This window comes from Somniosus microcephalus, chromosome 2, assembly GCF_052327205.1.
Source record: "Somniosus microcephalus isolate GS21.2 chromosome 2, FLI_Smic_1.0, whole genome shotgun sequence".
In the NCBI taxonomy this organism is placed as follows: Eukaryota; Metazoa; Chordata; class Chondrichthyes; order Squaliformes; family Somniosidae; genus Somniosus; species Somniosus microcephalus.
Genome location: NC_140988.1, coordinates 10,553,460 through 10,581,438, shown reverse-complemented (window position 1 = coordinate 10,581,438; position 27,979 = coordinate 10,553,460). Strand labels below are relative to the sequence as shown.

Here is a 27,979-nt window from a genome sequence, read left to right as displayed (position 1 = left end):
AGAAAGGAATCAAGTGGAAAATGGCTTGAACAACTTGCAATGAGTTGGAAACTGCAGGATAAGACTGTAGTGGAGCTTTGACTTGAAGTACCATTCCTTTTAACAGCGGTGATCCATTGTGCTTTAGATAGATGGGATTTATTTCCCAGGAGTGAATGATGTGTTTACTGCCCAGTGGAATGAAAATTCACGCCAGTAAATGGAACGATGGAGTGTACACGTTATCACTGAGCAGTCAGCAGTGCTGGAGGGAGCTCGAGAGTTTTATTTAAAGACTGTTGCTAAGATTTTAGGGCAAGCTGTTTTTCATTTCAGGGCAACGGAACAAAAGGTACATCACCAGAGAAATCAAGATTAGGTCTTGTCTCCCGTGCACAAAGCATTGTCGTAACTCAGCTCATACCTGCACGTTCATAAGCTCGCACTCATTTGTGGGGCATCTTTACTTTTTATTTAAATTTAGTAATTCACAGGATGTGGGCGTCGCTGGCAAGGCCAGCATTTATTGCCCATCCCTAATGGTGGTGAGCCGCCTTCTTGAACCGCTGCAGTCCCGTGTGGTGAAGGTGCTCCCACAGTGCGGTTAGGGAGGGAGTTCCAGGATTTTGACCCAGCGACGATGAAGGAACGGCCGATATATTTCCAAGTCAGGATGGTGCGTGATGTGGAAGGGAACTTGGAGGTGGTGGTGTTCCCATGCGCCCGCTCCCCGTGTCCTTCTAGGTGGTAGAGGTTTGGGAGGTGCCGTCGGAGAAGCTTGGCGAGTTGCTGCAGTTAGAAGCACTCTGTTATCATGGTGATGGGCCAAATAACGGCCTGAATCCAAGAGGTTAAAGCTTAAAACTAAAGGCTTTTATTAAGTAAGAACATAGCATCAAGTTAACATCATTCATCACCGACCCAGCCCTTATGAGTAAGACCCAGTTCTTATAAGTAAGACTCACACCAATCCGGAGGATCCAGAGGGGCAGGGCTAGGGAGGAGCATTAGTGGTTACACCTGTAGAACATTCCAGACATTAACAAGTACAACAACAACAGACAATACAAATGCCAGAACACAGAGTTATTTCATCACACATGGGTCCAGAGCTGAATCAGTTCTGATTTGAACATTGCAAAACCATTCTATCTCCTTGCTGGCAATCAAATACAGTGTTATTGTCTTAATGCTGTGTTAGTGTCAGCCGTGGCTCAGTGGGTGGCACTCTCACCTCTGCATCAGAAGGTTGTGGGTTCAGAGTCCCACTCCAGAGACTTGAGCACATAATCTAGGCTAACACTCTAGTGCAGTGCTGAGGGAGTGCTGCACTGTCGGAGGTGCCGTCTTTCGGATGCAGACGTTAAACCGAGGCCCCGTCTGCTCTCTCAGGTGGATGTAAAAGATCCCATGGCACTATTTCAAAGAAGAACAGGGGAGTTATCCCCAGTGCCCTGGGGCCAATATTTATCCCTCAACCAACATAAAGGATCTGGTAGACCTACAATTGTTATTTGTTTGGAAAAAAGCCTTCAAATGTATTTGGATTGGTTTACTTTTTTTGAAGTCTTACTGAGTAAATTGCTGCTTGCAGTTGTAATAAGAACATAAGAATTAGGAGCAGGAGGAGGCCATTCGGTCCCTCGAGCCTGCTCCGCCATTTAATAAGATCATGGCTGACCTGATACTGGCCTCAACTCCACTTTCCTGCCTGCTCCCCATAACCCTTGATTCCCCTGTTTTTCAACTATCTGTCTATCTCCGCCTTGAATATATTCAATGACCCAGCCTCCACAGCTCTCTGGGGTAGAGAATTCCAAAGATTCACGACCCTCAGAGAAGAAATTCCTCCTCATCTCCGTTTTAAACGGGCGACCCCTTATTCTGAAACTACGCCCCCTAGTTCTAGATTCCCCCACGAGGGGAAACATCCTCCCTGCATCTACCCTGTCAAGCCCCCTCAGAATCTTATATGGTTCAATAAGATCCCCTCTCATTCTTCTAAACTCCAATGAGTATAGGCCCAAACTGCTCAACCTTTCTTCATAAGACAACCTCTTCATCTCAGGAATCAACCTCGTGAACCCTCTCTGAACTGCCTCCAATGCAAGTATATCCTTCCTTAAATAAGGAGACCAAAACTGTACGCAGTACTCCAGGTGTTGTCTCACCAGCGCCCTGTACAGTTGTAGCAGGACTTCCCTACTTTTATACTCCATCCCCCTTGCAATAAAGGCCAACATTCCATTTGCCTTCCTAATTACTTGCTGTAGCTGCATGCTAACTTTTTGGGGGCTAACAGGGCCTGGGCGCGGCGCCGCTGACGCCTCCCGTGAAATTCAGCGGGAGGCTAGCGGTGGCGCTGCGCCGCCGGCAATGACGTCGTCTCCGTGCGCAGCACCCCGTCTGTGCCCCGGCTGTAATATTGGGTGGCGCCCCCCGATGTAACACCAGACGCTATGTCCACCGGGGTCAGGGGGGCCTACCTGCGGCCGGGGCGGCGCTAGTTAAACGGGCGGTGGCGGGCGGCCATTTTTGTTGCTGACCGCCTGCCAGCACCTGCCCCCTCTGAGGTCCCCGGCCCCCGTGCAGCCCCCCGCGGGGTGCCGGCTGCTCTCCGTGAGCCCGGCACTCCTCTTGTGTTTCATGTACGAGGACAACCAGATCCCTCTGTACCGCAGCATTCTGTAGTCTTTCTCCATTTAAATAACATTTTGCTTTTTTATCCTACCAAAGTGGATAACCTCACATTTTCCCACATTATACTCCATGTAAGTCTTGTCTACAAACATTCAGTGAGGTAAAATAATTCATTTTCCATCAATACAGATGTGCACACATTGAAATACTCCATGAGCCGCAATGTTACGTGGTGACCAGAAAATCATCTTTGTTTTTAAAACAAGCTAGTTTTTTTAGATTGTATATGCAACACCAAATTACATTTATATAGTGACTTCAATGTAGCAAAACATCCAAGGCGCTTCGGAGGACTGTATTCAGCCAAATATTTGACACCAAGTCAAAGAAGGAGATATTAGAACAGGTGAGTAAACGCTTGGTCTAAGAGTTAGGCTTTAAGGAGGTTGTTGAAGGAGGAAAGAGAGGTAGAGAGGCGGAGAGGTTTGGGGAGGGAAATAGGGCCGAGACGAGTGAAGGCACGGCCACCAATGGTGGGGCGAAGGAAGTGGGGGATGGAAAAGGGACCAGAGTTGGTGGAACGCAGAGCTCTCGGAGAGTTGTAGGGCTGGAGGAGATTACAGAGATGGAGAAGGGCGAGGCCATGGAGTGATTTGAATACAAGGATGAGAATTTTAAAATCGAGGCGTTGCCGGACCGGGAGCCATTGTAGCTCAGCAAGCACAGGGGTGATGGATAAACGGGCCTTGATGTGAGAACGCATTTCTAATGCTATTTATATATTGAGCATATTTTAAAAGGGCTCCAGACTTCACTGTAGGATGTATCAGTCAGGCTGTGTTCCAGGGCCATCCAGCTCCAAAATTTCTGCTATCGTGACCCTGCTTTGACTGCCCAGTTTGCATGGCATCAGAAAGAAAGAACTTGCATTTATATAGCGCCTTTCATCCCAAAGAGCTTTACAGTCAATGAAGTCGTTTTTGAAGTGTAGTCACTGTTGTAATCTAGGAAATGCAGCAGCCAATTTGCACACAGCAAGCTCCCGCAAGTGATTGAGCGATAAATATTGGCCAGGATACTCGGGGAGAATTCCCCCGCTCATCTTCGAAATAGTGCCATGGGATCTTTTGATTCCACCTGAGAGGGTAGAGGGGGCCTCGGTTTAATGTCTCATCTGAGAGACGGCACCTCCCTCAGTACTGCAATGGGAGCGTCAGCCTAGATTTTGTGCTCAAGTCTCTGGAGTGGGACTTGAACCCACAACCTTCTGAACCACGGATCGACAAATCCAATGACATAACTGTGTTGCTAAGTCGCTAGCAGTCTATTAACCCGATGAAGCGATTTGAAGAATGGCTCATCAAACATGAACCATTCTTCAAATGTGTTCCATACATTCCCTTTTGGGCTTGTGTTGAGGTTGACTTAAACATAGTACTTCAATTCCTGCTAATACTTCTTATTCTCATTATTGATTAGTGGACAGACAAGAGCTGAAACTGGATATGAGCCAAATAGCACATGGATTGTTTTAGTCTGTAAGCTTGTACTCACCAGTAATTGCTGCTCCTCTAGTCTTCAATCCAACATTTAAGTATTCAATCAGTCAGTGTTTCCTTACCCTTGTTACTTGCCTGTGACTCAGTCTGATCACCTAGTGAGAGAAAACTTTTACTAATGAACATGATTAGCCAGTAATAAAATAGCACATAGAAAGCTATATTTCACTGACCTCACAAAATGCTTACTGCCAGTTTCACAGAGGATCATAGTTAACTTAATATAAACAATTATTTCATATTGGCCCGATACACAACGAGGGGTTGGGATTTGGAATGCACTGCCTGATAAGGTGGTTGTTACAGATTCAATAGTAGCCTTCGAAAGGGAATCATAGAATGGTTACAGCACAGAAGGAGGCCATTCGGCCCGTCAAACCCGTGCCGGCTCTCTGCAAAAGCACTTCCGCTAGTCCCACTCCCCCGCTCTTTCCCCGTAGCCCTGCAAATTTTTTTCCTTCAGGTACTTATCCGACTCCCTTTTGAAAGCTGTGATTGAATCTGCCTCCCCCACCCTTTCAGGCAGTGCGTTCCAGATCATAACCACTCGCTACGTAAAAAAGTTTTCCCTTATGTCGCCTTTGGTTCTTCTGCCAATCACCTTAAATTTGTGACCTCTGGTTCTTGATCCTTCTGCCAATTTTTCTCTCTATCAGACCCCTCATGATTTTGAACACCTCTATCAAATCTCCTCCCAATCTTCTCTGCTCTAAGGAGAACAACCCCAGCTTCTCCAGTCTATCCACGTAACTGAAGTCCCTCATCCCTGGAATCATTCTCGTAAATCTTTTCTGCACCCTCTCTAAGGCCTTCACATCCTTCCTAAAGTGCAGTGCCCAGAATTGTACACAATACTCCAGTTGGGGCTGAACCAGTGTTTTATACAGGTTCATCATAATTTCCACGCTTTTGTACTCTATGCCTCTATTCATGAAGCCCAGGATCTCTTAAGCGTTTTTAACCGCTTTCTCAACCTGCCCTGCCACTTTCAACGATTTGTGCACATATACCCCCAAGTCTCTCTGTTCATGCACCCCCTTTAGGATTGTACCCTTTAGTTTATATTTCCTCTCTTCATTCTTTCTACCAAAATGTATCCCTTTGCACTTTTCTGCATTAAATTTGATCTGCCATGTGTCCGCCCATTCCACCAGCCTGTCTACGTCTTCTTGAAGTCTATCACTATCCTCCTCACTGTTCACTATACTTCCAAGTTTTGTGTCATCTGCAAATTTTGAAATTGTGGCCTGTACACCCACATCAAAGTCATTAATATATATCAAGAAAAGCAGTGGTCCCAGTACCGACCCCTGGGGAACACCACTGTGTACCTTCCTCCAGTCCGAAAAACAACCGTTCACCACTACTCTCTGTTTCCCGTCACTTAGCCAATTCCGTATCCATGCTGCCACTGTCCCTTTTATTCCATGGGCTTCAACCTTGCTGGCAAGCCTATTATGTGGCACTTTGTCGAACGCCTTTTGGAAATCCATGTACACCACATCAACCGCATTACCCTCATCAACCCTCTCTGTTACCTCATCAAAGAACTCAATCAAGTTGGTTAAACACGATTTGCCTTTAACAAATCCATGTTGGCTTTCCTTAATTAGTCCACACTTGTCCAAGTGACTTGTTAATTTTGTCCCTGATTATTGTTTCTAAACACTTCCCCACTACTGAGGTTAAACTAACTGGCCTGTAGTTGCTGGGTTTATCCTTGCACCCTTTCTTGAACAATGGTGTAACATTTGCAGTTCTCCAGTCTTCTGGCACTACCTCCTGTTTCTAAGGAGGATTGGAAGATTATGGCCAGTATCTCCGCGATTTCTTCCTTCACTTCCCTCAGCATCCTAGGATGCATCCCATCTGGTCCTGGTGACTTATCTACTTTAAGTACAGCCAGCCTTTCTAGTACCTCCTCTTTATCAATTTTTATCCCATCCAGTATCTCCACTACCTCCTCCTTCACTATGTCTATGGCAGCATCATCTTCCTTGGATAAATACTTGAAGGAGAAAAAAAATTGCAGGGATATGGGGAAAGAGTGGGGGAGCGGGACTAACTGGATTGCTCTTCGAAAGAGCCGGTGCAGACTCGATGGGCTGAATGGCCTCCTTCTGTGCTGTACTAGTCTATGATTCAATGCTTCTATACTCTCTTTGCATCATAAGGTTAAAAAAAATGTACTTTTGTTTTTCGTTTTTGGAATAAAATGTTAGCATATCCTTGGTGTTTTGCATATGGATATTAAGCGGCTTTATGATACGAGGAAACTGTTGTTAGATAACAAGGTGCAGGTGTTAAATATCTATTGAAATCTCACTGATACAAGGTCTTCACTAGCATACTTTAGTTGATATGTTTTCAGTGATTTCTCCTGCTCATGGAGGTGCTCAGGGAGGTGCCCATGGAGGTGCTCAGGGAGGTGTCCATGCTGGGATAGGGAGTTGACTCTCCACATGGGCCACCCAGTTGTGCCATCAAACGCGCCAAAAACGTGTATTTAGTAAAGCCAGTTGCAAAGTAAAGCTTCCTAAACTCCCGGCTTTGCTCCAGCAATGTGCCTGAACCTGAACTTTAGAAGAACACCACTGTATATTTTCCTATTTATTCTGACGTCGTGGCAACGTGTGGGCCGTTCTGTGCTGTGGCTTGAAGTGCTTTGGGGGGCCGTTTTTCTACGTTAGAAGAGCTAAAACACTACTGCCCCGTGTCCTAGCTCGCAAGGACTGTGGGGAAAGTGCAGGGGGAGTGGGACTAATTGGACAGCTCTTTCTAAGAGCCAGCGCAGGTACGCTGGGCCAAATGGCCTCCTTCCATACTGTATCATTCTATATGAAGTGGGACTATCTACTGCAGCACGAAAAATGCAATCAGTTGATATCAACTGTGGCAGCTTGAACGATTTACGGAAAATTTAAAAATCCAGCACGTTTCACTTCCTAAAGCACAGTATAGCCAATCAATTATTTAGAGTCGTTATGCAAAACATGGCAACCAATCTCCACACAGCAAGATCTCACAAACAGCAAATCAATTAATTTACAACTCATTTGTTTGGGCTTTCCTGGCCGGCCTCCTGCCCTCAACCCTCCGTAAACTTGAGCTCACCCAAAGCTCGGCTGCCCCGTGCCCTAACTCGCACCGGGTCCCGTTCGCCCATCACCCCCCTGTGCTCGCTGACCTACATTGGCTCCCGGTTAAGCAATACCTTGAATTTAAAATTCTCATCCTTGTTTTCAAATCCCTCCATGGCCTCACCTCTCCCTATCTTTGTAACCTCCTCCAGCTCTATAAACTTCCAAGATCTCTGCGCTCCTCCATTTCTGGCCTCTTGAGCATCCCCGATTTTCATCGCTCCACCATTGGCGGCCGTGCCTTCAGCTGCCGAGGCCCTAAGCTCTGGAATTCCCTCCCTAAACCTCTCCGCCTCTCTACCATCTCTCTCCTCATTTAAGACGCTCCATAAAACCTACTGCTTTGACCAAGTCTGTCCTAATATGTGGCTCGGTGTCAAATTTTGTTTGATAATCGCTCCTGTGAAGCACCTTGGGACGTTTTACTATGTTAAAGGCGTTATATAAATGCAGGTTGTTGTTCTTCTACTTCATTTTCCTCTTCTTTCTCCTCCTCCTTTTCCTCCACCTGGTAAGCATTCACTAATTGAGTGTGTACGGGGATGTCTCCTTGGGTAACATACCAAAGAGTAGTTGGAACTCGTGGAACTGCATACCTTAGTGTCCTCAAGAAGAGGTATAGTGGGGAATATGGACTGTAGGCAGCTGTGAACATAATTTGGCCCAAAAATTCGGGTCTCCACGGGTGAGTACGCACTGGGTACTCACCCGTAGGCCCAACGGAAAGCGCCAGTTTCGTGCATGCACTGCGCATGCGCGGGAAACCGGAACTTCCGTTCCCTTAAAGGAAGGGGTTCAGCGGTCGAACGCGTGCGCCGGAGAGGCAGCGCGTACGCCTGGAACTTACGTTTTTTTTGCAGGTTTCTCTGGGAGGGTAAGTCTCCAGCAGTTACACTTTTAAAAAGCAGTCGCAAGGCCTGCTTTTAACAAGGTAAGTGGTGAATTAATTAAAATTGAAACATTTTTTCCACAGGTTTATTATTTTTAAATACTTTAAAGAAAGGTAAGTTTATTTTTAGCCCCGTTAGAAAATGTAATTAATTTTTTCAAAAATTTAAGTTATTGTTTAAAATAGTTATTTTATGTAATTTATAGTTATTTTAAAAATGTGATTTAAAAAAAATTTATTTGAAGTTTTAGTGATGTTTTGGGGCTTATAGTATTTATAGGTTTGACAGCTCTTCCTGTCAATTTTATGAATGAAGCATTCCCTGCTGCCATTGGCTCTCCATGGCCCACGTGATCCCAGGGGACGCTTCAAACTAACTGCGCCCCTGGGATACGCAAGCACTGCGCGCCGGCAGTTGGAGGAGGCCCAGGATCGGAATCCCACGCGGGCCCACAGCTCAATGGTCGGCGCGCTAGGTAAGTGCAGGTCGGAGGCTTGCACCCGCGGGAAGCCTCCGACCCGAATTTCTGGGCCATTGTTTCTCCTTGTCTGTATAATCTTAGTTCATTGTTGATCGTGTTTCCTCATGGGATAAACATACTGTTCTTATTGTGCTTTCTCCATATCCACTCGATTAAATCTGGCTGTGAACCTGATCTAGCTCATGCTCATTGAGTTGTTAGTTAATTTTCTTCATCGTTGGTTAAGCCTTCAGTCTGTATTTTTCTCTTTTCTAATTGCTTGTTTTTTAACTTCTGTTATACTATTGTAGTCTATCAATCCTAATACTGGGATTTGAGGGGAGGTTGAGGGGAAATTTAATAGAGGCGTTCAAAATTGTGAACGGTGTTGACAGAGTAAATAAGGAGAAAGTGTTTCCAGTGGCAGGAGGGTCGGTAACCAGAGGACACAGATTTAAGATAATTGGCAAAAGAACCAGAGGGGAGATGAGGAGAATTTCTTTTTAACGCAGCGAGTTGTGAACTGGAATACGCTGCCTGAAAGGGCGGTGGAAGCAGATTCAACAGTAACTTTCAAAAGGGAATTGGATACATGAAATGTGAGAGAATTTTCAAACAACAAAGGAATTATGTAAAGAAAGAACTTGCATTTCTATAGCAGCATGTATTGATCAGAACGTCCTGACCTGCTTCACAGACGGTGAATTAGATTTGAAGTGTAGCTACTGTCGTTATGCAGGCAAGCCCAGCACAGAAATGATGTGGCTTATTTTTAGTATTCCGGAGACCAGGCGAGCACAGGGTCGGGTTCGGCTTTACCCTACTGACACTCGGGCCGGGATTTTCCACTCCTTTGCCCGCCAGCCCACGACTTTCACCTTCGTTCCCTTTAACGGGTGGATTATTATGGGTTGGGATGTGCTGACGCATAAAGTTCCCAGGCTTCGCCGTCTAGGCCGGAGGACAGAACAGAATGCCGGTATAGAATTAGGTCGAAACTGCAGAGGCTTAAATTTTTCCTTTTATTATGGAGTAGACCTTTTTTTTCGCCTCCTGTGTCTGTGAAGTACAGGCTGTCGTCTTGTCAATTTAGACGCAAGACCGCCGACCGTCTGTGGAACTCTACTTTAGAGAGGAGTGGACAACTTCAGGAGGGAGCCCGAGATACAGATTGAAAGAAAGGGACAGTGTTATCATGGGTGTTTTTGTGAGGGGAGGAGCCAGGGTATATGAATAGACTCTGTTCCTGGAACATTCGCTTTAGAAGCTACAGTAATTGGTACTGGGAAGCAGGTGTTGCTGCAACAGACACTGTTGTACTGTTTGACCTTCTCTCCAGTGCTGTAGCGACTTAGTCTTAATTTGTACATGATGATGCTTAATATCAATTAGTAAAACATTGATGCGTAGGGCTGAGTTCAAACTGATTGCTAGCCAGCTAGGAATTCAGACCATCCGATGCACAAGAGTGCAAGGCAGTCACCTGATCTCACCATATGTTTAGTGTTGAGTGTGAGGATGTCATCACGTGCTCAATGTCAAGTGCGACATGGCTTCGAAGTCCCACGTAAGCTCAGTGCCGAGCGTAGATTGGGGCAGCACCACTTAAAACTCAAAACTTTTCATCAGAACCTCCCTCCGTACTTGAATGACAGTCCTAACATATGAAAATGACAGGCAGGAAAAGATCATCTTCTAAAAAGGAAAGCTTGCATTTCTGTAGCGCCTTTCACATCCACCCGACGCCCCGAAGCACTTTACAGCCAATGAAGTACTTTTTGGAGTGTAGTCACTGTTGTAAGATGGATGGCAGCTATTTGCGCACAGCAAGCTCCCACAAACAGCAATGTGATACTGACCAGATAATCTGTTTTAGTGATGTTGATTAAGGGATAAATATTGGCCCCAGGACACCGGGGAGAACTCCCCCTGCTCTTCTTCAAAATAGTGCTGACATAAGAAAACTACTAGGTACTTGGTCTAAGCGTTAAACAAAGCTTTAATCAACTGTTTTACAACATGGAGGTCTAGCTGTGTCCTTCACTAGTTCCTGTTAAGAATGTCCTGCGCAAGCTGGGCCTGTGCCCGAGTATTTATACTCTCCCTGGACAGCGCCACCCGTAGGCCGCTCAGTATTATTTCATAAGTCTTTCTTTCATGAATGACTGATTCATGCCAAGTGCCATGGGATCTTTTACATCCACCTGCGAGGGCAGACGGGGCCTCGGTTTAACGTCTCATCCAAAAGACGGCACCTCTGACAGTGCAGCACTGCACTGGAGCGTCAGCCTAGTTTTTGGTGCTCAAGTCTCTGGAGGGGGGACTTGCACGCACGACCTTCTGACTCAGAGGCGAGGGTGCGACCCACTGGGCCACAGCTGACACAAGCCTATCCCCACATAGCCCTGTAATCTCCAGGGAGAGGCACAAAACACAAGATTAAAAACCCAAGGCCAACTAGGAAAAAAACAAAAGTCTGGAAAATTCCTCTCCGATGCCCTTAGATGGTTGGAAACTGGCCCAGGAGCCCACATTGACCATCCGGGTATCTCAGTTGACCTTTAGAAGATGTGGTCTCCACCCATGGCCAGAAGCTTTGAAGCGTTACCACTCCCTGCACAAGCCAGTAACTTGTACCAAAGGACTAATAGACACTGGAAAAGGAAGAACCGCCTAACATCTAAGCTAGCTCAACCCTTGTGTAACTTATATACAGTACATGGCTCCTGGTCTTCCCCAGTCTAAACACAATCTAGTCCTTTCACTATTTTATATACCTCTATCAAATCACCCCTAAATCTAAAGTGAACAGACCTATCTTTTAAACCCCTGAGTAACTAAGGTTTTATAAACTGGGAAACATTCTGGTGGCCCTCCTATTAATACAGCCCAATACCCTATTTTTCCTTTTTTTTTTAATTGGCAGTTTTGATGGCTGCTTAATGGTCATGGCCGCAAGTCTTTGGTCGCCTTTCATTGGATGTTTATTTACCCTCTTCCTATTGATATATGGCCAATCTCTTCAGTTGTGATTTTTTTACTGTGTGGCCAATATTTCATATTCATAATCTTCTGCAACATAAAAGCTATAAAGAAAGAAAATAAAGACGTGCATTTATAGCACCTTTCACATCTTCAGGACACCCTGAGTGTTGTCACTGTTGTAATGTAGGAAATGCAGCAGCCAATTTGCGCACAGCAAGCTCCCACAAACAGCAATGTGATAATGACCAGATAATCTGTTTTAGTGAAGTTAATTGAGGGGTAAATATTGGCCAGGACACCGGGGAGAACTCCCCGCCTCTTAGAGTCATAACAGCACAGAAGGAGGCCATTCGGCCCATCAAGTCCGTGCGGCTCTCTGTAGAGCAATCCAGTCAGTCCCATTCCCCCGCTCTCTCCCCGTAGCCCTGCAAGTTTATTTCCCTCAAGTGCCTATCCAGTCTCCCCTTGAAAACATTGAGTGTGTCCGCTTCTACCACTTCCGTCGGCAGCGAGTTCCAGGTCCTCACCACTCGCTGCGTAAAAAAAGTTTTCCCTCACATCCCCCCTGTATCTCTGGCCCAAAACCTTAAATCTGTGACCCCCTCGTCCTTGTATCATCAACTAGTGGGAACAGCCTTTCCCCGTCTAGCCTATCCAAACCCATCATAATCTTGTACACCTCTATCAAATCACCCTTCAACCTCCTTTGCTCTAATGAAAACAAATCCAGCTTCTCCAACCTGTCCTTGTAGCTAAGATCCCCCATCCCCAGAACCATTCTAATTAGTGCCATGAGATCTTTTATGCCCACCTTGAGAGAACAGACTTATGTTCTTATGTTCTATGTAGACGGGGCCTCGGTTTAACGTCTCATTGGAAAGACAGCAGTGCAACGCCCCCTCAGTACTGCACTGGATTGTCAGTCTAGATTTTTGTGCTCAATGTTTTATGGAGTGGGACTATGAACCCTTGACCTTCTGACTCAGCAAGAGTGCTACCCACTGAGCCACAGCTGACACTGGCATGATGTCCTAAATGTTGAGCGCACAAAGCATTCTAGATGCAAAAGATCTCAAAACAATGTTGCTCACAGTGACTCGCCGGCTATACTATTGTGGGGAGGGGGAGACGGAAGTGGCAGCACTTTCTACACTCCTTTGTCCCTACAGTTCTGATTTTTTTGCTGTTTTACTTTGAGGCAGGAAGATAGTCAATGGATGGAGGCAGGCTGAAGGGGATGGTGCGGAGATGAATAGCGATTGATGGAGTGTGGTGATGGGAAGCATCAGGCAAGGCACAGAGCAGCAAGCCGTATGTGGGGGAGAGTGGCGAGGTGAGGGGTACCTCAGTTGAGAGGGAGGGGTTCCGGAGTCAGGTCTTGAAGTGGTTGGTGCTGTGGACCATGGCACTGTAGCGCCACCTAGTTTTAGAAGGACTGAAAGGCAAGTATATTGGGAAGCCTTACTCTACCTTACAGTTTAAACTAGCTCCCAGATGTAGGAGCATAGTAAGCACACACTATGGCCAGAATTTTGTCGGCGTTCGGAGGCGGGTCCGCATTCGAAATGTAAAAAATTGACAGCGGGCCGGGATCCCGCTCTGAACCCGCCTCCGTGTCAGTTTTCCAAGTGCGGGGTCTGCCTGCGCTTTACAGACCCGGCACTAAACGGTGGGTCTGCCAATTGAGAAAGTCAAGAAGGTCTTTAAAGGTAGTTGAACAGCATTTTACAACCCTCTAGCCATTTTCCCAACTTTTCCACGAGGTTCCAGTCGTGTGTCGGATTTTCAATGACTCTCCATTGTTGTGAATAGGTGACAGCTGCAAAAGTGGTATAAATGTTACCATTTCACAGCTGTTCACTTTCCAATGTCAGAAGCTTGAGCCTTCAGGATTTGGAAGACACTTTTGAGATGTATGCAGTTTGGAAGCGTTTGGAGCAAACTCTCTATCCGCTGTCACCTAATTGGAGTAAGCTCTCTCACCATTGACAGATCGCTTCTGTCATCTCAACTTCACCTGCCATCTATTCCAGCAACATCGGTGCCCTTGAAAAAATCTCACCTTGGTCCTCAGAATCCCACCACGATCAGCCCCAGCACCAGGCACACCCACATCACCAACAACAACCTTCTCCGCAATCAGCTGATGCTGCACAGGACAGAGGGCATCAGCACCCGGCCACGTTGCTACCCGGGAGGCCAGCGATGGCCTCACCATGGCCAGATTTACTTCACTTGACGCTGTACACCCTGGCTGCCACATGATGCACCAGGTTGGCACCAGCATTCCTACAATGTCCAAACCATTCATTTCACACTCATGACCATTGCGGGGGGGCGGGTGGACGTAACGTCTCAACATTCACTGCAACTCACTAAGACTCACTTCCAACGGTGAGCACAGATCTGTCCAAGAAGGCAAAGTGTTGAAAATAAAGATTTCAAAGATACCAGAAACTTTACATGAACATTGCTTAAAACAACCAAATGCCTACCCTTGTGTGTTGTTAGTTGGTATACTTGCAGTAGGATGAGGGTGAGTGTGAGGGGTGGCTAGTGAGATGGAGAAGTGATAATGTAGATAGAGAGAGAGAGGGATGGGTGGAGGTACAAGGTAAGTTGGTGCAGGGGTAGGGTAGGGAAGGCAGAGTGATGTGGATGTGATGAGTGGCACAGCAGGATGAGGTTGAGTGTGGCTTTGCAGTAACGTTTCGTGATCTACTGAGATCATTGAAAGGTTTGCGCCACTGCAGCCTGGTCCTCCTGATGACATCCCTGCTTGTGCCGTCCTGTGCAATGTGCAACCAGGCTGCATTAGTCTCCTGGGGAAGTCTCTTCCACCCATGGGAAGGGAAGAGGACCTCCCTGCGTGCTGTGACTGCCTCCATAAGCATATGGAGGCAGTCATGGGAGAGCCTGGGTGCAGCCGTGCACCTCTGTGCAGTGCTGGTCAGTGTTTGCAGCCTCTCAATGCTGTGGAACACTGACTGCACAACGGTCAAAATGAATGTGGACGTGGCCCCATTAAGGAAACCGGCTGATGGCGCGTCATCAGATGACGTCATCAGATCCGCTTCCTTTTAATTGGCCGGGAACCTCGCAGGGCGTGCTTAACAAGCCCAATCAGGGCAAAATCACTTGAAGGAGGCGGGATGAAGACGGGAGCAGAGTTTGAAGCCACCACCTAATCCAGCCGCACCGGACCGCCACGGTTGGTAAAATCGCAGCCTATATGTGAAACTTTTAATAGATTATAGATAGACATTATATACTATAGATACACGCTACCACAAAGAATGCTTGAGATGAATAGCATAGATCCATTTAAGGGAAGCTAGATAAGTACATGAGGGAGAAAGGAATAGAAGGTTATGTTGATGGAGTGAGATGAGGTAAATAGAGTGGGCGGAGTGTCGGTGAAGCATAAACACCAGTTGGACCGAACGGCCGGTATCTGTGCTGTAAATTCTAGGTAATATAGGTAGACATTGAAAGGGTGCAGAGGAGATTTACCAGATTGGTTCTGGGGATAGGAGATCTTAGCTACAAGGACAGGTTGGAGAAGCTGGGTTTGTTTTCATTAGAGCAAAGGAGGTTGAGGGGTGACTTGATAGAGGTGTACAAGATTATGACAGGTTTGGATAGGCTAGACGGGGAAAGGCTGTTCCCACTAGTTGATGGTACAAGGATGAGGGGACACAGATTTAAGGTTTTGGGCAAGAGATACAGGGGGGATGCGAGGAAAAACTTTTTTACGCAGCGAGTGGTGAGAACCTGGAACTCGCTGCCGACGGAAGTGGTGGAAGCGGAGACACTCGGGGGAAAAATTGGGTGAGTAGCGCCACCTGTTAGCGCCTAAAGAGGCAGTCAGTGGCTGTAGCGCCACTGGCTGCACCTTCCGCGGTATTCAGCAGGGGCGTTAATGGTGGCATTAGCCATTTGTGCTGCGCTGCCACCGATGACGTCATCGGTGTGCGTAGCGCCCCGTTCGCGATATTTGGTAGCGAACGCCGCTGTAGCGCCGTTCGCTACCCGCGCCCGGTTCACGGGGCCTTGCTCTGCCGGCAGCGGCGCAAGTTAAGGTGGAGGTGCGGGGCGGCCGCCTTTTTTGGCGGCCGCCTGCCAGCACCTCCGTCCCCGGCCTCCTAAACCCCCCCCCCCCCCCCCCCACGGCATTGCCGGCTGTTTCCCGAGAGCCCGGCACTTCTCCTCGGTGCCGGGCTCGTTTGCCGGCACTCGCGATCGGGGCTCGCGCTGTTGCAGGCACCTCCCCCTTAACAGTGGGAGGAAGACCTGCAGTACCGCAGTGTGCCATGCCGCAGCGTGTGGCGCTGCGGCACGTTGCGCTGCGATATTCAGTTTCAGCGCCCTAAGAGGGACGCGGAGCGCCTCGAGCCTCGCCCCCTGTCCCTCGAGGGGCACTGAAACTGAATATCTGACGATCGCTAAAGCCTCAAACGCTGCGCTAAATCCTGCGCTCAGGCGACTTTTGCGCCACTTTGCCGCCCCAACCCAATTTCTAGGCCTCAATGTTTTCAAGGGGAGACTGGATAGGCACTTGAGAGAAATAAACTTGCAGGGCTACGGGGATAGAGCGGGGGACTGGGACTGACTGGATTGCTCCACAGAGAGCCGGCACGGACTCGATGGGCCGAATGGCCTCCTTCTGTGCCGTATGACTCTATGACATTGTGTACTATAGGTGTGTGTCAGCCAGTGGCTCAGTGGGTCGCACTCTTATGTTACGGGAGACAAATTAAACTTCAGGTTTTGATGTTAATATGCGGTGGAGGAATGGCTGTGCAGAGCGGCGGAATGGATTTGTAAGATACAGTAAACTCTTTCTTATTCGGCACCTCCGGGACCAGGATGGTGCCGGTTAATGAAAAATTCTGGATAACAGAGAGGTATACCTACCACTCACCATCACCACTGACTAACTCGGCCACCGCAGGAGACTCGGACTCAGCAAAACAAGTGCTGGATGGATTCGGCAAGATTACCGGCTATCTATTTTGCCGGTTATTTAAGTATTCCGGATGATTAAGTGCCGTTTAAACAAGAGTTTACTGTACAATTGAATGATCATGATGTTGTAAATGTTTTTAATGTTCAATAAATAATAAATTTTTAAAAAGCGGGTAGCACTCTTGCTCTTTGAGTCAGAAGGTTGTGGGTTCAAGTCCCACTCCAGGTACTTGAACATAAAACTCTAGGCTGACACTCTAGTGCAGTACTGAGGAGGTGCTGCACGGTCGGAGGTGCCGTCTTTTGGATGAGACGTTAAACTGAGGCTCCGTCTGCTCTCCCAGGTGGATGTAAAAGATCCCGCGGCACTATTTCGCAGAAGAGCAGGGGGAGTTATCCCTGGTGTCCTGGCCAATATTTATCCCTCAATCAACATCACTTAAATAAAACAGATTATCTGGTCATTATCACATTGCTGTTTGTGTGGGACCTTCCTCTGTGCAAATTAGCTGCCACATTTCCTACATTACAACAGTGACTTCACTTCAAAAAAATACTTCATTGGCTGTGACTTGCTTTGGGACGTCCGGTAGTCGTGAAAGGTGTTACATAAATGCAAGTCTTTCTTTCTGTCTATAGAAATAGATGGACATTATCTACATAATAATCATACCTATCAATGTTTGGTAGCAAGAGCTGGCGCATTAATCTATTAAATAAAATAAGCAAGGTAGTGTCCCAAGGAATGGTGAATATATCAGCAGCAACACATCAACAAGCCTGTCTGAAACAGACACAGCCCTTTATGAGGCCAAGTCATTTTAACAAAGGAAGAACTTGCATTATTAATACACCTCCTTTTGTAGAAACATAGAAGATAGGAGCAGGAGTAGGCCATTCGGCCCCTCGAGCCTGCTCCGCCATTCAATGAGATCATGGCTGATCATCCAAATTCAGTACCCTGTCCCTGCCTTCTCCCCATACCCCTTGATCCCTTTAGCCTTAAGAAATACATCTAACTCCTTCTTGAATATATTTAATGAATTGGCCTCAACTGCCTTCTGTGGTAGAGAATTCCACAGGTTCACCACTCTCTGGGTGAAGAAATTCCTCCTCATCTCTGTCCTAAATGGCTTACCCCTTATCTTTAGACTGGGACCCCTGGTTCTGGACTCCCCCGCCATCGGGAACATCCTTCCTGCATCTAGTCTGTCTAGTCCTATCCTCATGATGTCCCAAAACGATTCGCAGTCAATTCATTATTTTTGAAGTTGTAAAGTTGGCAAATATGACAGCTAATTTGAGCACAGCTAGTCCCACAAACAGCAGTGAGATAAATGATCAGTTAATCCCTTTTGATGGTGTTGGTTGAGGGACCAATGACGAACCCGGACACAGGGAGAATTCCCCTGCACCTCTTCAAATAATGCCTTGGAATCTTTTATGTCTACCTCAAGGGGGGCTCAGTTGTACGTCTCATCTGAAAGACAGCACCTCTGACCGTGCGGCACTCCCTCAATGCTCCACTGAGGTGTCAACCTGGATTACTTGCTCAAGTTCTGCAATGGGGCTTGAGACGATGACTTGATTTTGAGGTGAGAGTACTACTGTTCTCAACTCTGCAACAGTAAGACATTCTTGAGACCTTATGGTCTAAGTTCTCCCCATTTTCTGAGTTAGGGTCTTCGGCTGCAGTGAACTTTGCCCACATTCTTTTACCAGGCTAATGACCTAAACTTTTCTTTCAGGTAGCCGTCTTGACAACATGCTGCTACGAAGCACAGGGAAACTGAGCATAGAAAACAAGAAGGAATATGGTGACAGCACAATATCTACACCTCCTCAGAGGGATCTGTGGTGTCACTGTCACCATCATTGCCCTGAAGAGTCAGTCAACAACACCTGCAAGTAAGTTAACAGGTCCAGTGTCTGGTTCCTGCCTTTGGTTTGAACTAGCCTAATATAAACTCTGCTATGGTCTCTGTCCATGTGAGCCATCGGCAATTGCTTGCTGCATTTGAGACCCAGTTTCAGATGGTATATAAAGTATTGATGGACAACTTTTTGTATCGCTCTCCAGTGGTCCTGTAGGTAAACGCACTACACCGTACAGCCCAGAAGTTCAAGCAGCAATCCTCGGTCTGTTCTAAGTTAGTTGACCTTAGTTTGGGTGGGAGTTGGGGCAGCAATAATTGGCCTCAGCCCCCACCGGGATACCTGAGCGTAGTGCAGCGACCTCTCTTGGAAAGTACGCTGGTGTGAACATTGGCTGAGGATAAGATAGAGCTTCGCTGGGATGGTCGCCATAGTCAAATCGTCTGCCGCCATTCACTGTCTAGACTTGTGGCTACTCACGCAAGATAGCAGAGGATTACTACCTGTGGATTCATAGCCCCTGCATGAGCCACATTTTTAAAGCGGGAAGATTATTTTTGTTATTACGAGAATAAATTTGGTGTGGTCACCTTAGAGAGGACAATAAAATACAAGAAAAAGGGCACTAAACCTGCAGAAGGTTACTAAGGAACCAAAATAAAATGGTACTACCAGTTAACCTTAATAGCTAGCTATGTGCTGTTCATATACAAAACCATTGCCAATGGATCCTACTTCCCCAGCCTCCAATTTCTGGGTGCCCCATTATAGAGAGGGCATTATAGCCAGAGGGTGTACAGTGTAGGTTCAAGGGATACCGATGCGAGGGATGGGAAACTATAGTTATAAAGAGAGATTTAAGATAGTGGGACTATTTTCACTGGAGTAAAATTGACTAAGAAGAAATTTAATGTGTTTTTTAAATAATGAAAGGTTTTGATAGTGTGAATAGGGAAAGACTACGGTTGGGAAAAAATAGGATAAATATTTGAGGCAGAGGAAGTTACAATGAATGAAGAGAATGGAGCAATGAGATTAAATTTAAGAACATAAGAAATAGGAGCAGGAGTAGACCATTCGGCCCCTTGAGCACGCTCCGCCATTCAATAAGATCATGGTTAATCTTTTACCTCAACTCCACTTTCCCGCCCAATCCCCATATCCCTTTAGTGGCCAAAACTCTGTCAATCTCAGCCTTGAATATACTCACCGACTGAGCATCCACAGCCCTCTGGGGTAGAGAATTCCAAAGATTCACCACCCTCTGAGTGAAGAAATTTCTCCTCATCTCAGTCCTAAATGGCCGACCCCTTATCCTGAGACTGTGACCCCCTTGTTCTAGACTCTTCAGCCAGGGGAAACAACCTCTCAGCATTTACCATGTCAAGCCCTCTATGAATTTTCAATGAGATCACCTCTCATTCTTCTCAACTTCAGAGAATATAGACCCTTTCTACTCAATAGGATTGATCTAGCAAAGAATGGGCCAAAGAAAACTCCTTGACATGAATCAGTCATTCATGAAAGAAAGACTTATGAAATAATACTGAGCGGCCTACGGGTGGCGCTGTCCAGGGAGAGTATAAATACTCAGGCATGGGCCCAGTTTGCGCAGGACATTCTTAACAGGAATTAGTGAAGGACACAATTAGACCTCCATGTTGTAAAACAGTTGATTAAAGATTTGTTTAACGCTTAGACCAAGTGCCTAGTAGTTTTCTTACGTCACTCCTCCTGTGCTGTAGGTTCCTCTGGTTCTAAATGATCACTTACTAATCCCATTTCCCCCCAGGAATGAATGGGTGTTTAATGTCTATTACCGTGCAGCAAGTCCTATTTGGTTGTAGAGAAATCACTCGACAGGTTGTGTTGTGGTTCATTGCAATTCCATTTGTGTCTTCAGAACAGATGGTTACTGTTTCACCATAATGGAAGAAGGTGATTCTGGAGGCCATGTCATCACATCTGGGTGCCTGGGCAAAGAGGGCTCGGACTTTCAATGTCGGGTAAGTAGCTTTGTCACACAGATTCTGTTGAAATCTTTCTTAGTGGGTGTCCTGCAGTTGGGGAGCTCTTTCTATGACTGTGGATAGAGGAAGCTCAAAGCTAATATTGGTGGATTCCATTCACTTAGAAAAACAGCTTAACATGTTTGACAAATACTAGCGGTCCCACTGGGGAATAACTAATATATTAATCAGCGACACTTTGCCAAAATGCCTATTTGACCCACCTTTTAATAATCATTGTGAATATGGTACAGGAATAAATATAATACAATCAGACCGTTCGGCTAGAATTGCTGCTATATTCAGTTACATTCCTGATTAGGCTAAGATTGCAGCAAATCTAATCGGTTGTAATTAAGGTTAGTTTAATGCAGTGGTTTCAAGCGTGGGCACCAGAGTGAGTGAGAGGGCAGTAAACAATGCCAGTTATACCTGCCTTTAATGAGTGATGGTTCGCTATCACCCGTTTTGCACTACTGCCCAAAACCAATTTAGGGTGAGATGAAGACAGAGTGGCAGGCACATGATTACATGCAGTGGCATGATTAGCTCAACAGGCGTTCCTCATGAACACACAAAATTGATGGGCAGGAAAAGACCAGTTAGTCCATCAAGCCAGCCCCACACCAAATGTTGGCTGCATGTCAGCCCGTGGCTCAGTGGGTAGCACTCGCGTCTTTGAGTTAGAAGGTTGTGGGTTCAAGTCCAACTCGAGAGACTCGAGCATGACAATCTAGGTAGACACTCCCAGTGCGGTACTGATGGAGTGCTGCACTGCTGGAGGTGCGACGTTAAACCAAGGCCCCGTCTGCCCTCTCAGGTGGATGTAAAAGATCGTGTGGGACTATTTCAAAGAAGAGCAGGGGAGTTATCCCCGATGTCATTGCCAATCAACATCACAAAAACAGATTATCTGGTCATTATCACATTGCTGTTTCTGGGAGCTTTCTGTGCACAAATTGGCTGCCGCGTTTCCTACATTACAACAGTGACTATACTTCATTGGCTGTAAAGTGCTTTGGGATGAGTTTGTGAAACGTGCTATACAAATGCAACTCTTTCTTTTAGAGCATCATGACTAGACAATTCTTAACCTCCCCATTCACCCCCCCCCCCCCCCCCGTCCCTCAGCCATGTAATTAGTCCAGGCGATCACGTGAACCAAGTTTTTTTTAATTTGTTTATGGGATGTGGGCATCACTGCCAAGGCCAGTATTTATTGCCCATCCCTAATTGCCCTTGAGAAGGTGGTGGTGAGCCGCCTTCTTGAACTGCAGTCCGTGTGGTGAAGGTGCTCCCACGGTGCTGTTAGGGAGCCAGTTCCAGAATTTTGACCCAGCGACGATGAAGGATCGGCGATATATTTCCAAGTCAGGACGGTGTGTGACTTGGAGGGGAACTTGGAGGTGGTGGTGTTCCCAAGTGCCTGCTGCCCTTGTCCATCTAGGTGGAAGAGGTCGCGGGTTTGGGAGGTGCTGCCGAAGAAGCCTTGGCGAGTTGCTGCAGTGCATTTTGTAGGTGTTACCTATGAGACAATAGCAAAATACTGCGGATGCTGGAAATCAGAAATAACACCAGAAAATGCTGCAAACACTCAGCAGATCAGGCAGCATCGTGGAGAGAGAAACAGAGTTAACATTTCAGGTCGATGACCCTTCGTCAGAACTGACAAAGTTATCTATAAGACTGCATTTACTAGGCTGGAGAAATGATCTGAAGTCATTTGTAGCAGATGGCACGAGCCCTGTAACAGAACATCATTGTAACCTTTGCAGAAAGATTTTCACTGCACGTTCAGCAGCGAGGGGACTGTATTGTGCCTGCCCATTCGTGATCTCACCAGCCTACAGCACTCCTGTGCCTTGAAACCATAGCATTTCCGAGCACTTAATCTTGTGGGTGGGCTGTGGTGTGGAACTTGCTCAGTGTAAACAAGTGGCACCACAAAGCCTTAAAACTCCCATTTCACACGGACAGGTGTAATCAATCTGATCTGCGCTTATTGGAACCAGATTTCACATAGATGCATAAATCACAACACTAAACAGGAAAGGATTTCAGCTCTAAATTGTGGCAATGTAATTGTGTGCATATGTAATGACTGTATTCTACCAGCAAGGCAAATTGCACAGTTTCACTGCACATTGAGCAATGCATAATTCCTCTCTTGGGATGGCAGACTTGTTCTACAGACCACCCTGAGGGCAAAAACATGTCAGGAGTAGTAATTTATTGAAGTTGACTGTTTGACCCTTCCTTGGGCCAAATAGCCATTTTATTTGACCCATTAATAAAATGACTGGCCTCGGACAAAGGAGGTGTTTCTCCGCCCCGCCCCGCTTTTACTGGTCGAGTCTCCCAGTTTTGAGTTTGGGGCTCTTGCTGCGTTCGGACTGAGTTGTCAAAGTGGGTTGGTTGCGAGAAGGAAAACGGTATTAGTCTCAGCCGCCCCATTTTCCATGTACTGTACCTGATTTTTTCCCCTCCTCCTTTCTTTCTTTCCTATTGGAAAGTATATGTTTTCCCTCCACTCTGCTCTTCTGAAAGTATGACTGAGATGGGAGCTTACCGTGTGGAAAGGGTGAATGATCCAGGCAGACATGAAGAGAGGAAAAAAAAGAAAACTTTATTTTTTAAGAATATAAATATTTGAATAAGATCTAACTGATGCCCCAGAGCATCCATTGTAATACACACTTCCTTTTTCATTTACTCTCGAGGATACTCCAAAGTCGTCTCAGCGAAGAGCCATTGAATGCTGCACAGATCGAGACTTCTGCAATCGCGATCTTCACCCCACACTGCCACCCCAAGACATAAGAGGTAATACAGACGAGAGGTCATCTTGAAACATAATTTTGCCCGAGTTTGAACGCTGTTCACGAGATGTAACCATGCAGAGCTGAACCGGAGAAATAATTGCAGGGATACGGGGAAAGAGCTGGGGGGTGGGACTAACTGGATTGCTCTCCGAAAGAGCCGGTGCAGGCTCGATGGGCCGAATGGCCTCCTCCTGTGCTGTACTGTTCCGTGATTCTATATGATATCAGTTATATTGTCACATTTTTAACCCCTGTTCGTTCCACTGTCTTGCACCATTTGTGGCTCAGATTGGGTGCAATTGATTTACTCCCGAGTCTTCCTCAATGCTGATCTGCTGTAGCTGTTTGGATTCTCATGAAGATGGCTTTCCTTGTGTTTTGATGTACTTCATATTGTTGAGATCCACACGTTAGCAACTGCAGTGCATTTTCAGGGTGTGTAGCCATGGAGGAGAATAGACTGAAAGCAAGAAAAAAACTGCAGATGGTAGAAGTCCCAAACCAACACCGAAAAATGCTGGAAACACTCAGCAGGTCAGGCAGCATCAGCGGAGAGAACAGATGACTTGACGCTTCAGATGTAGACCCCTTTGCCAGTTCTTTCGATGGGGTCACATCTCCTTTTTAAAGATCCCTGTAAAGCCTACAGGCTTCGGTTGTCAAAGCCACATCCGAGGAACTAGGGGGTCAGATGAAAAAGAGAAATGTTTGGTTTTCTCCCAAATTAACGCACACCTTCAGAATGTGCGAGTATTGAGTTTGAAATTTTGCTCACCGCTGAAAATAAAAGAGGGGCCAATTAACACCAAACTGCAAAGATCCTTTTAATGCTTCGCAAGCAGATAATGAATCAGCAACTTCCCTTTAATATAATAAACATCCCAACATCCTTCACAAATAGGTGTAAGTAAAACAGACACCGAGATTAGGTGGGGGGACTGAAAGATTGGTTGAAGTGGTGGGTCTTGTGGAAGGTTTCTTAACGTGGCAAGTATGGTACTGAGGCAGAGAGGTGTAGGGAAGGAATTGCAGAGAGTAGGACCCAGTTAGCATGAAAGCTCTAACTCTGGATTTTTGTGCTATCTTACCTCTCCCCCAATGGTTGGGGGGTGGGGTGGGTGCGGGGGAGAATGGGGATGCACAAAAGACCAGAGTCAGAGGAATGGAGAATTTGTGAGGACTGGAGGAGATTACAGAGGAAAGGTAGGGGCAGACAATGTAGGAATTTAAAGAAGGGGACAAGGAACACAGGAACAGGAGTAGGCCATTCAGCCTCTCGAGCCTGGTCCGCCATTCAGTTAGATCATGGCTGATCTTTACCAGAATTTAAATTTTAGGTATTGGGGATACGGTGGGACACCGAGCACTGGTCACAAAGGAGTGGCAGTGGTAGTGATTGATAAGGAGCTAGCAGCTGGTACAGGGCAAAGGGTCAGCATGTTGCATACCCCTCCAAATTTTATGCAGATACAGACCTTTTGTTGGTCAGTGGCAGTGCCTGATGCATATGAAATGTCATCCCCTGCTCCAAGAGTCTCCAATCTAAGCTAGTAAGGAATCCACATAGCCGGAGTTTCAGTTTGGCTGATGAAAGAGTGCGCATGCTGTCCCTGTAGGCACACATCTCACTTACCTAAGAAGTCTTGAGAGTTGAGTCACAGATTGGGAAGACCCAAAGCTTAGGGACACCCAAAGGTTCACAGGAATATTGGTGGGGATTACTGCTGTTCTCTGATTAGAGAGCAGCAACACTAGCCGAAGACATGCCCCCCACCAGTGGTCTGCATGGAATAGCACCCAGTAGTTGACTTTATGGTGTCCTTCCTATCTCTGTAACCTCCTCCAGCCCAACAAGCCTTCAAGAGCTCTGCGCTCTTCCAATTCTGGCCTCGTGTGGATCCCCGATTTTAATCGCTCCACCCTTGGTGGCCGTGCCTTCAGCTGCCGAGGCCCTAAGCTCCGGAATTCCCTCCCTACACCTCTCCGCCTCTCTGCCTCTCTCTCCTACTTTAAGATGCTCCTTAAACCCCTACCTCTTTGTCCAAGCTTTTGGTCGTCTGCCCTAACATCACCTTATGCGACTCAATGTCAAATCTTTGTCTGATGATCGCTCCCGTGAAGCGCCTTGGAATGCTTTGCTGTGTTAAAGGCGCTATATAAATGCAGGTTGTTTTTGCTCATTTGGTAGCACTATTGCCTCTACGTTAGGGGATTATGGGTTCAAGCCCCACTCCAAGACTTGAGCACATCATCCAGGCTGACACATCAGTGGAGTACAAACATACGGACAATGCCAGACAGGAAAGGACCCTCTGGTCCATCCAGCCCGTCCCACACAATTTGCGATACCTTGTGTAGTACAATATACACACTCCCTACCCCACCTGAAACCATGGGATCTCCTGGGAGAAGCAAAAAAAAACATTAAAAAACTCGGGCCAATTTGGGGGGAAATGAAATCTGGGAAATTCCTCTCCAACCCCCTTAGGCGATCAAAACTAATCCAGGAGATCACTCTGGTCCTGAATTCCTTGCAGTACCTATCTTTTGTGTGTGGTGATCTCCGCCCCGGCCAGAAACAGGCCCAGCTCTCACTTGAAGAATTTCGGCGAATCTGCATCCACCACACGAGCCGGCAGCCTGTTCCAGAGGTCCACTGTTCTCTGGGAAAAGATGAGCCGCCTGCCATCTAACCTAGAGCGTAACGAGGCAGTGCAGAATTGTCAGACGTGATCTCCTTCAGATGAGATGTTAAACCAAATCCCATCTGGCCATTCACTTGGATGTTAAAGATTCCATGGCATTATTCGAAGGAGATCATGGAATTCTCCTTGTATCCTGATCAGCTAGATTTACTAGAACGATACCAGAACTGAGAAGTTATAACTATCAGGAAAGATTGAACAGGCTGTGTGATATCCGAGTGGTAAGGTGAGATACTGAGAGAAGCGAGATATTAGGAACAAAACCCAACTGTTTATTACACGGTGTAGTAGAGAAACATATCTCTTGCAGCTGGAGGCAAAGCACCATTTCTTACTGCACGATGGCAAGATGGAGGATTCACCTCTGAGTCATACCCATAATGCAATGCCACATTACCGTATAAACTGGTGTACCAGGACATTGAATACATGACCCATTACCTTAAATACTGGTGAATGTGGATCCTTAATATTTGGCTCCATCTGGTGGATAACTTAAACATTACATCCCAGATTACTATAGGCTGGGACCCTTTTCTCTAGAAAGGAGAAGACTGAAAGGTGACCTGATCGAGGTCTTTAAGATTATGAAAGTGTTTGATAGGGTAGATGTAGAGGAGTTGTTTCCACTTGTGAGTGAGAACAGAACTAAAGGCCATAAATATAAGATAGTCATTAATTAAATCCACTAGGGAATTCAGGAGAAACTTCTTTACCCAGAGAGTGGTGAGAATGTGGAACTCGCTACCACAGGGAGTGGTTGACGTGAATAGCTTAGATGAATTTAAGAGGAAGCAAGATGAACACATGTAGGAGACAGGAATAGAAGGATCTTCTTCTTCTTAGGCAGTCCCTCGGAACCGAGGATGACTTGCTTCCACATTAAAAATGAGTTCTCAGGTGACTGATGAGTCCAATGCGGGACCTACAGTCTCTGTCACAGGTGGCGCAGACGGTGGTTGAAGGGGCGGGTGGGTGGGGTGCTTGGGTTGACGTGCGCTCCTTGCGCTGCCTGCGCTTGGCTTCCGCTTGCTCCGGGCGAAGAGACTCGAGGTGTTCGGCGCCTTCCCGGATGCTTCTCCTCCACGTTGTGCGGTCTTGGGCCAGGGATTCCCAGGTGTCGGTGGGGATGTTACACTTTTTCAAGGAGGCTTTGAGGGTGTCCTTGAAGCGTTTCCTCTGCCCACCTGGAGCTCTCTTGCCGTGCCGGAGCTACGAGTAGAGCGCTTGTTTTGGGAGTCTCGTATCGGGCATGCGGACAATGTGACCTGTCCATCAGAGCTGATCAGCTCCAATAGAAGGATATGTTGATGGGATTAGATGAAGAAGGGTGGGAGGAGGCTCGTGTGGAGCATAAACACTGGCATGAACCAGTTGGGCCGAATGGCCTGTTTCTGTGTACGTAAACACTTTCTAATACTGTATAACATTCTTCCATTGACCAGCACCATCAGAAAAATAGATTAGCTGGTCATTCATCTCACTGCGGTTTGTGGGAGCTTGCTGTGCCCAAAATGGCTGCCGTGTTTTCCTACTTAGCAACAATGATTGCACTTCAAAAAGGAATTGATTGTATGTGTGCAGCACTTTGAGATATCCTGAGAGAGGTGATCAGATTCTAATATGAATGCAAGTCATTGTTCTTCATCAACAATTTGGTGGGTGTTTTGAAAAATGGTTTCCTTTTTGCTAAAGATAGCATTCTATATAGAGTGGCCGACTCTCCATCTGTATGTCAAGGAGCAACTGCAAGGCAGAACTGAATAGTTGGCTGCCATTAGCATCTTCTCTTTGGCCCTGAAAAGAGCAAATCAATAAAATTGTTGAGAAAGTTTGACTAAAGTTTCCCAGGTACAGTACCTGTTTCCTGCGCCATAGCTCAGCCGTGATATCATCAGAACATTGTCACGGGAGCCGACCATTCAGCCCCTTGAAACTATTCTGCCA

General features: G+C 46.6%; 1 protein-coding gene across 5 annotated transcripts in view; it reads left to right on the top strand.

Annotated features, from left to right (window-relative positions):
* bmpr1ba (bone morphogenetic protein receptor, type IBa) overlaps positions 1-27,979 on the top strand; it is a 561,149-nt gene that overhangs the window by 471,354 nt on the left and 61,816 nt on the right. For all 5 annotated transcript variants that reach the window (XM_086006493.1, XM_086006489.1, XM_086006502.1 and 2 more), the window contains 3 exons: positions 18,370-18,529; positions 20,400-20,502; positions 23,226-23,328. In XM_086006493.1, the coding sequence (XP_085862619.1) occupies positions 18,370-18,529; positions 20,400-20,502; positions 23,226-23,328 (366 nt within the window). The remainder of the gene's footprint in view (positions 1-18,369; positions 18,530-20,399; positions 20,503-23,225; positions 23,329-27,979) is intronic.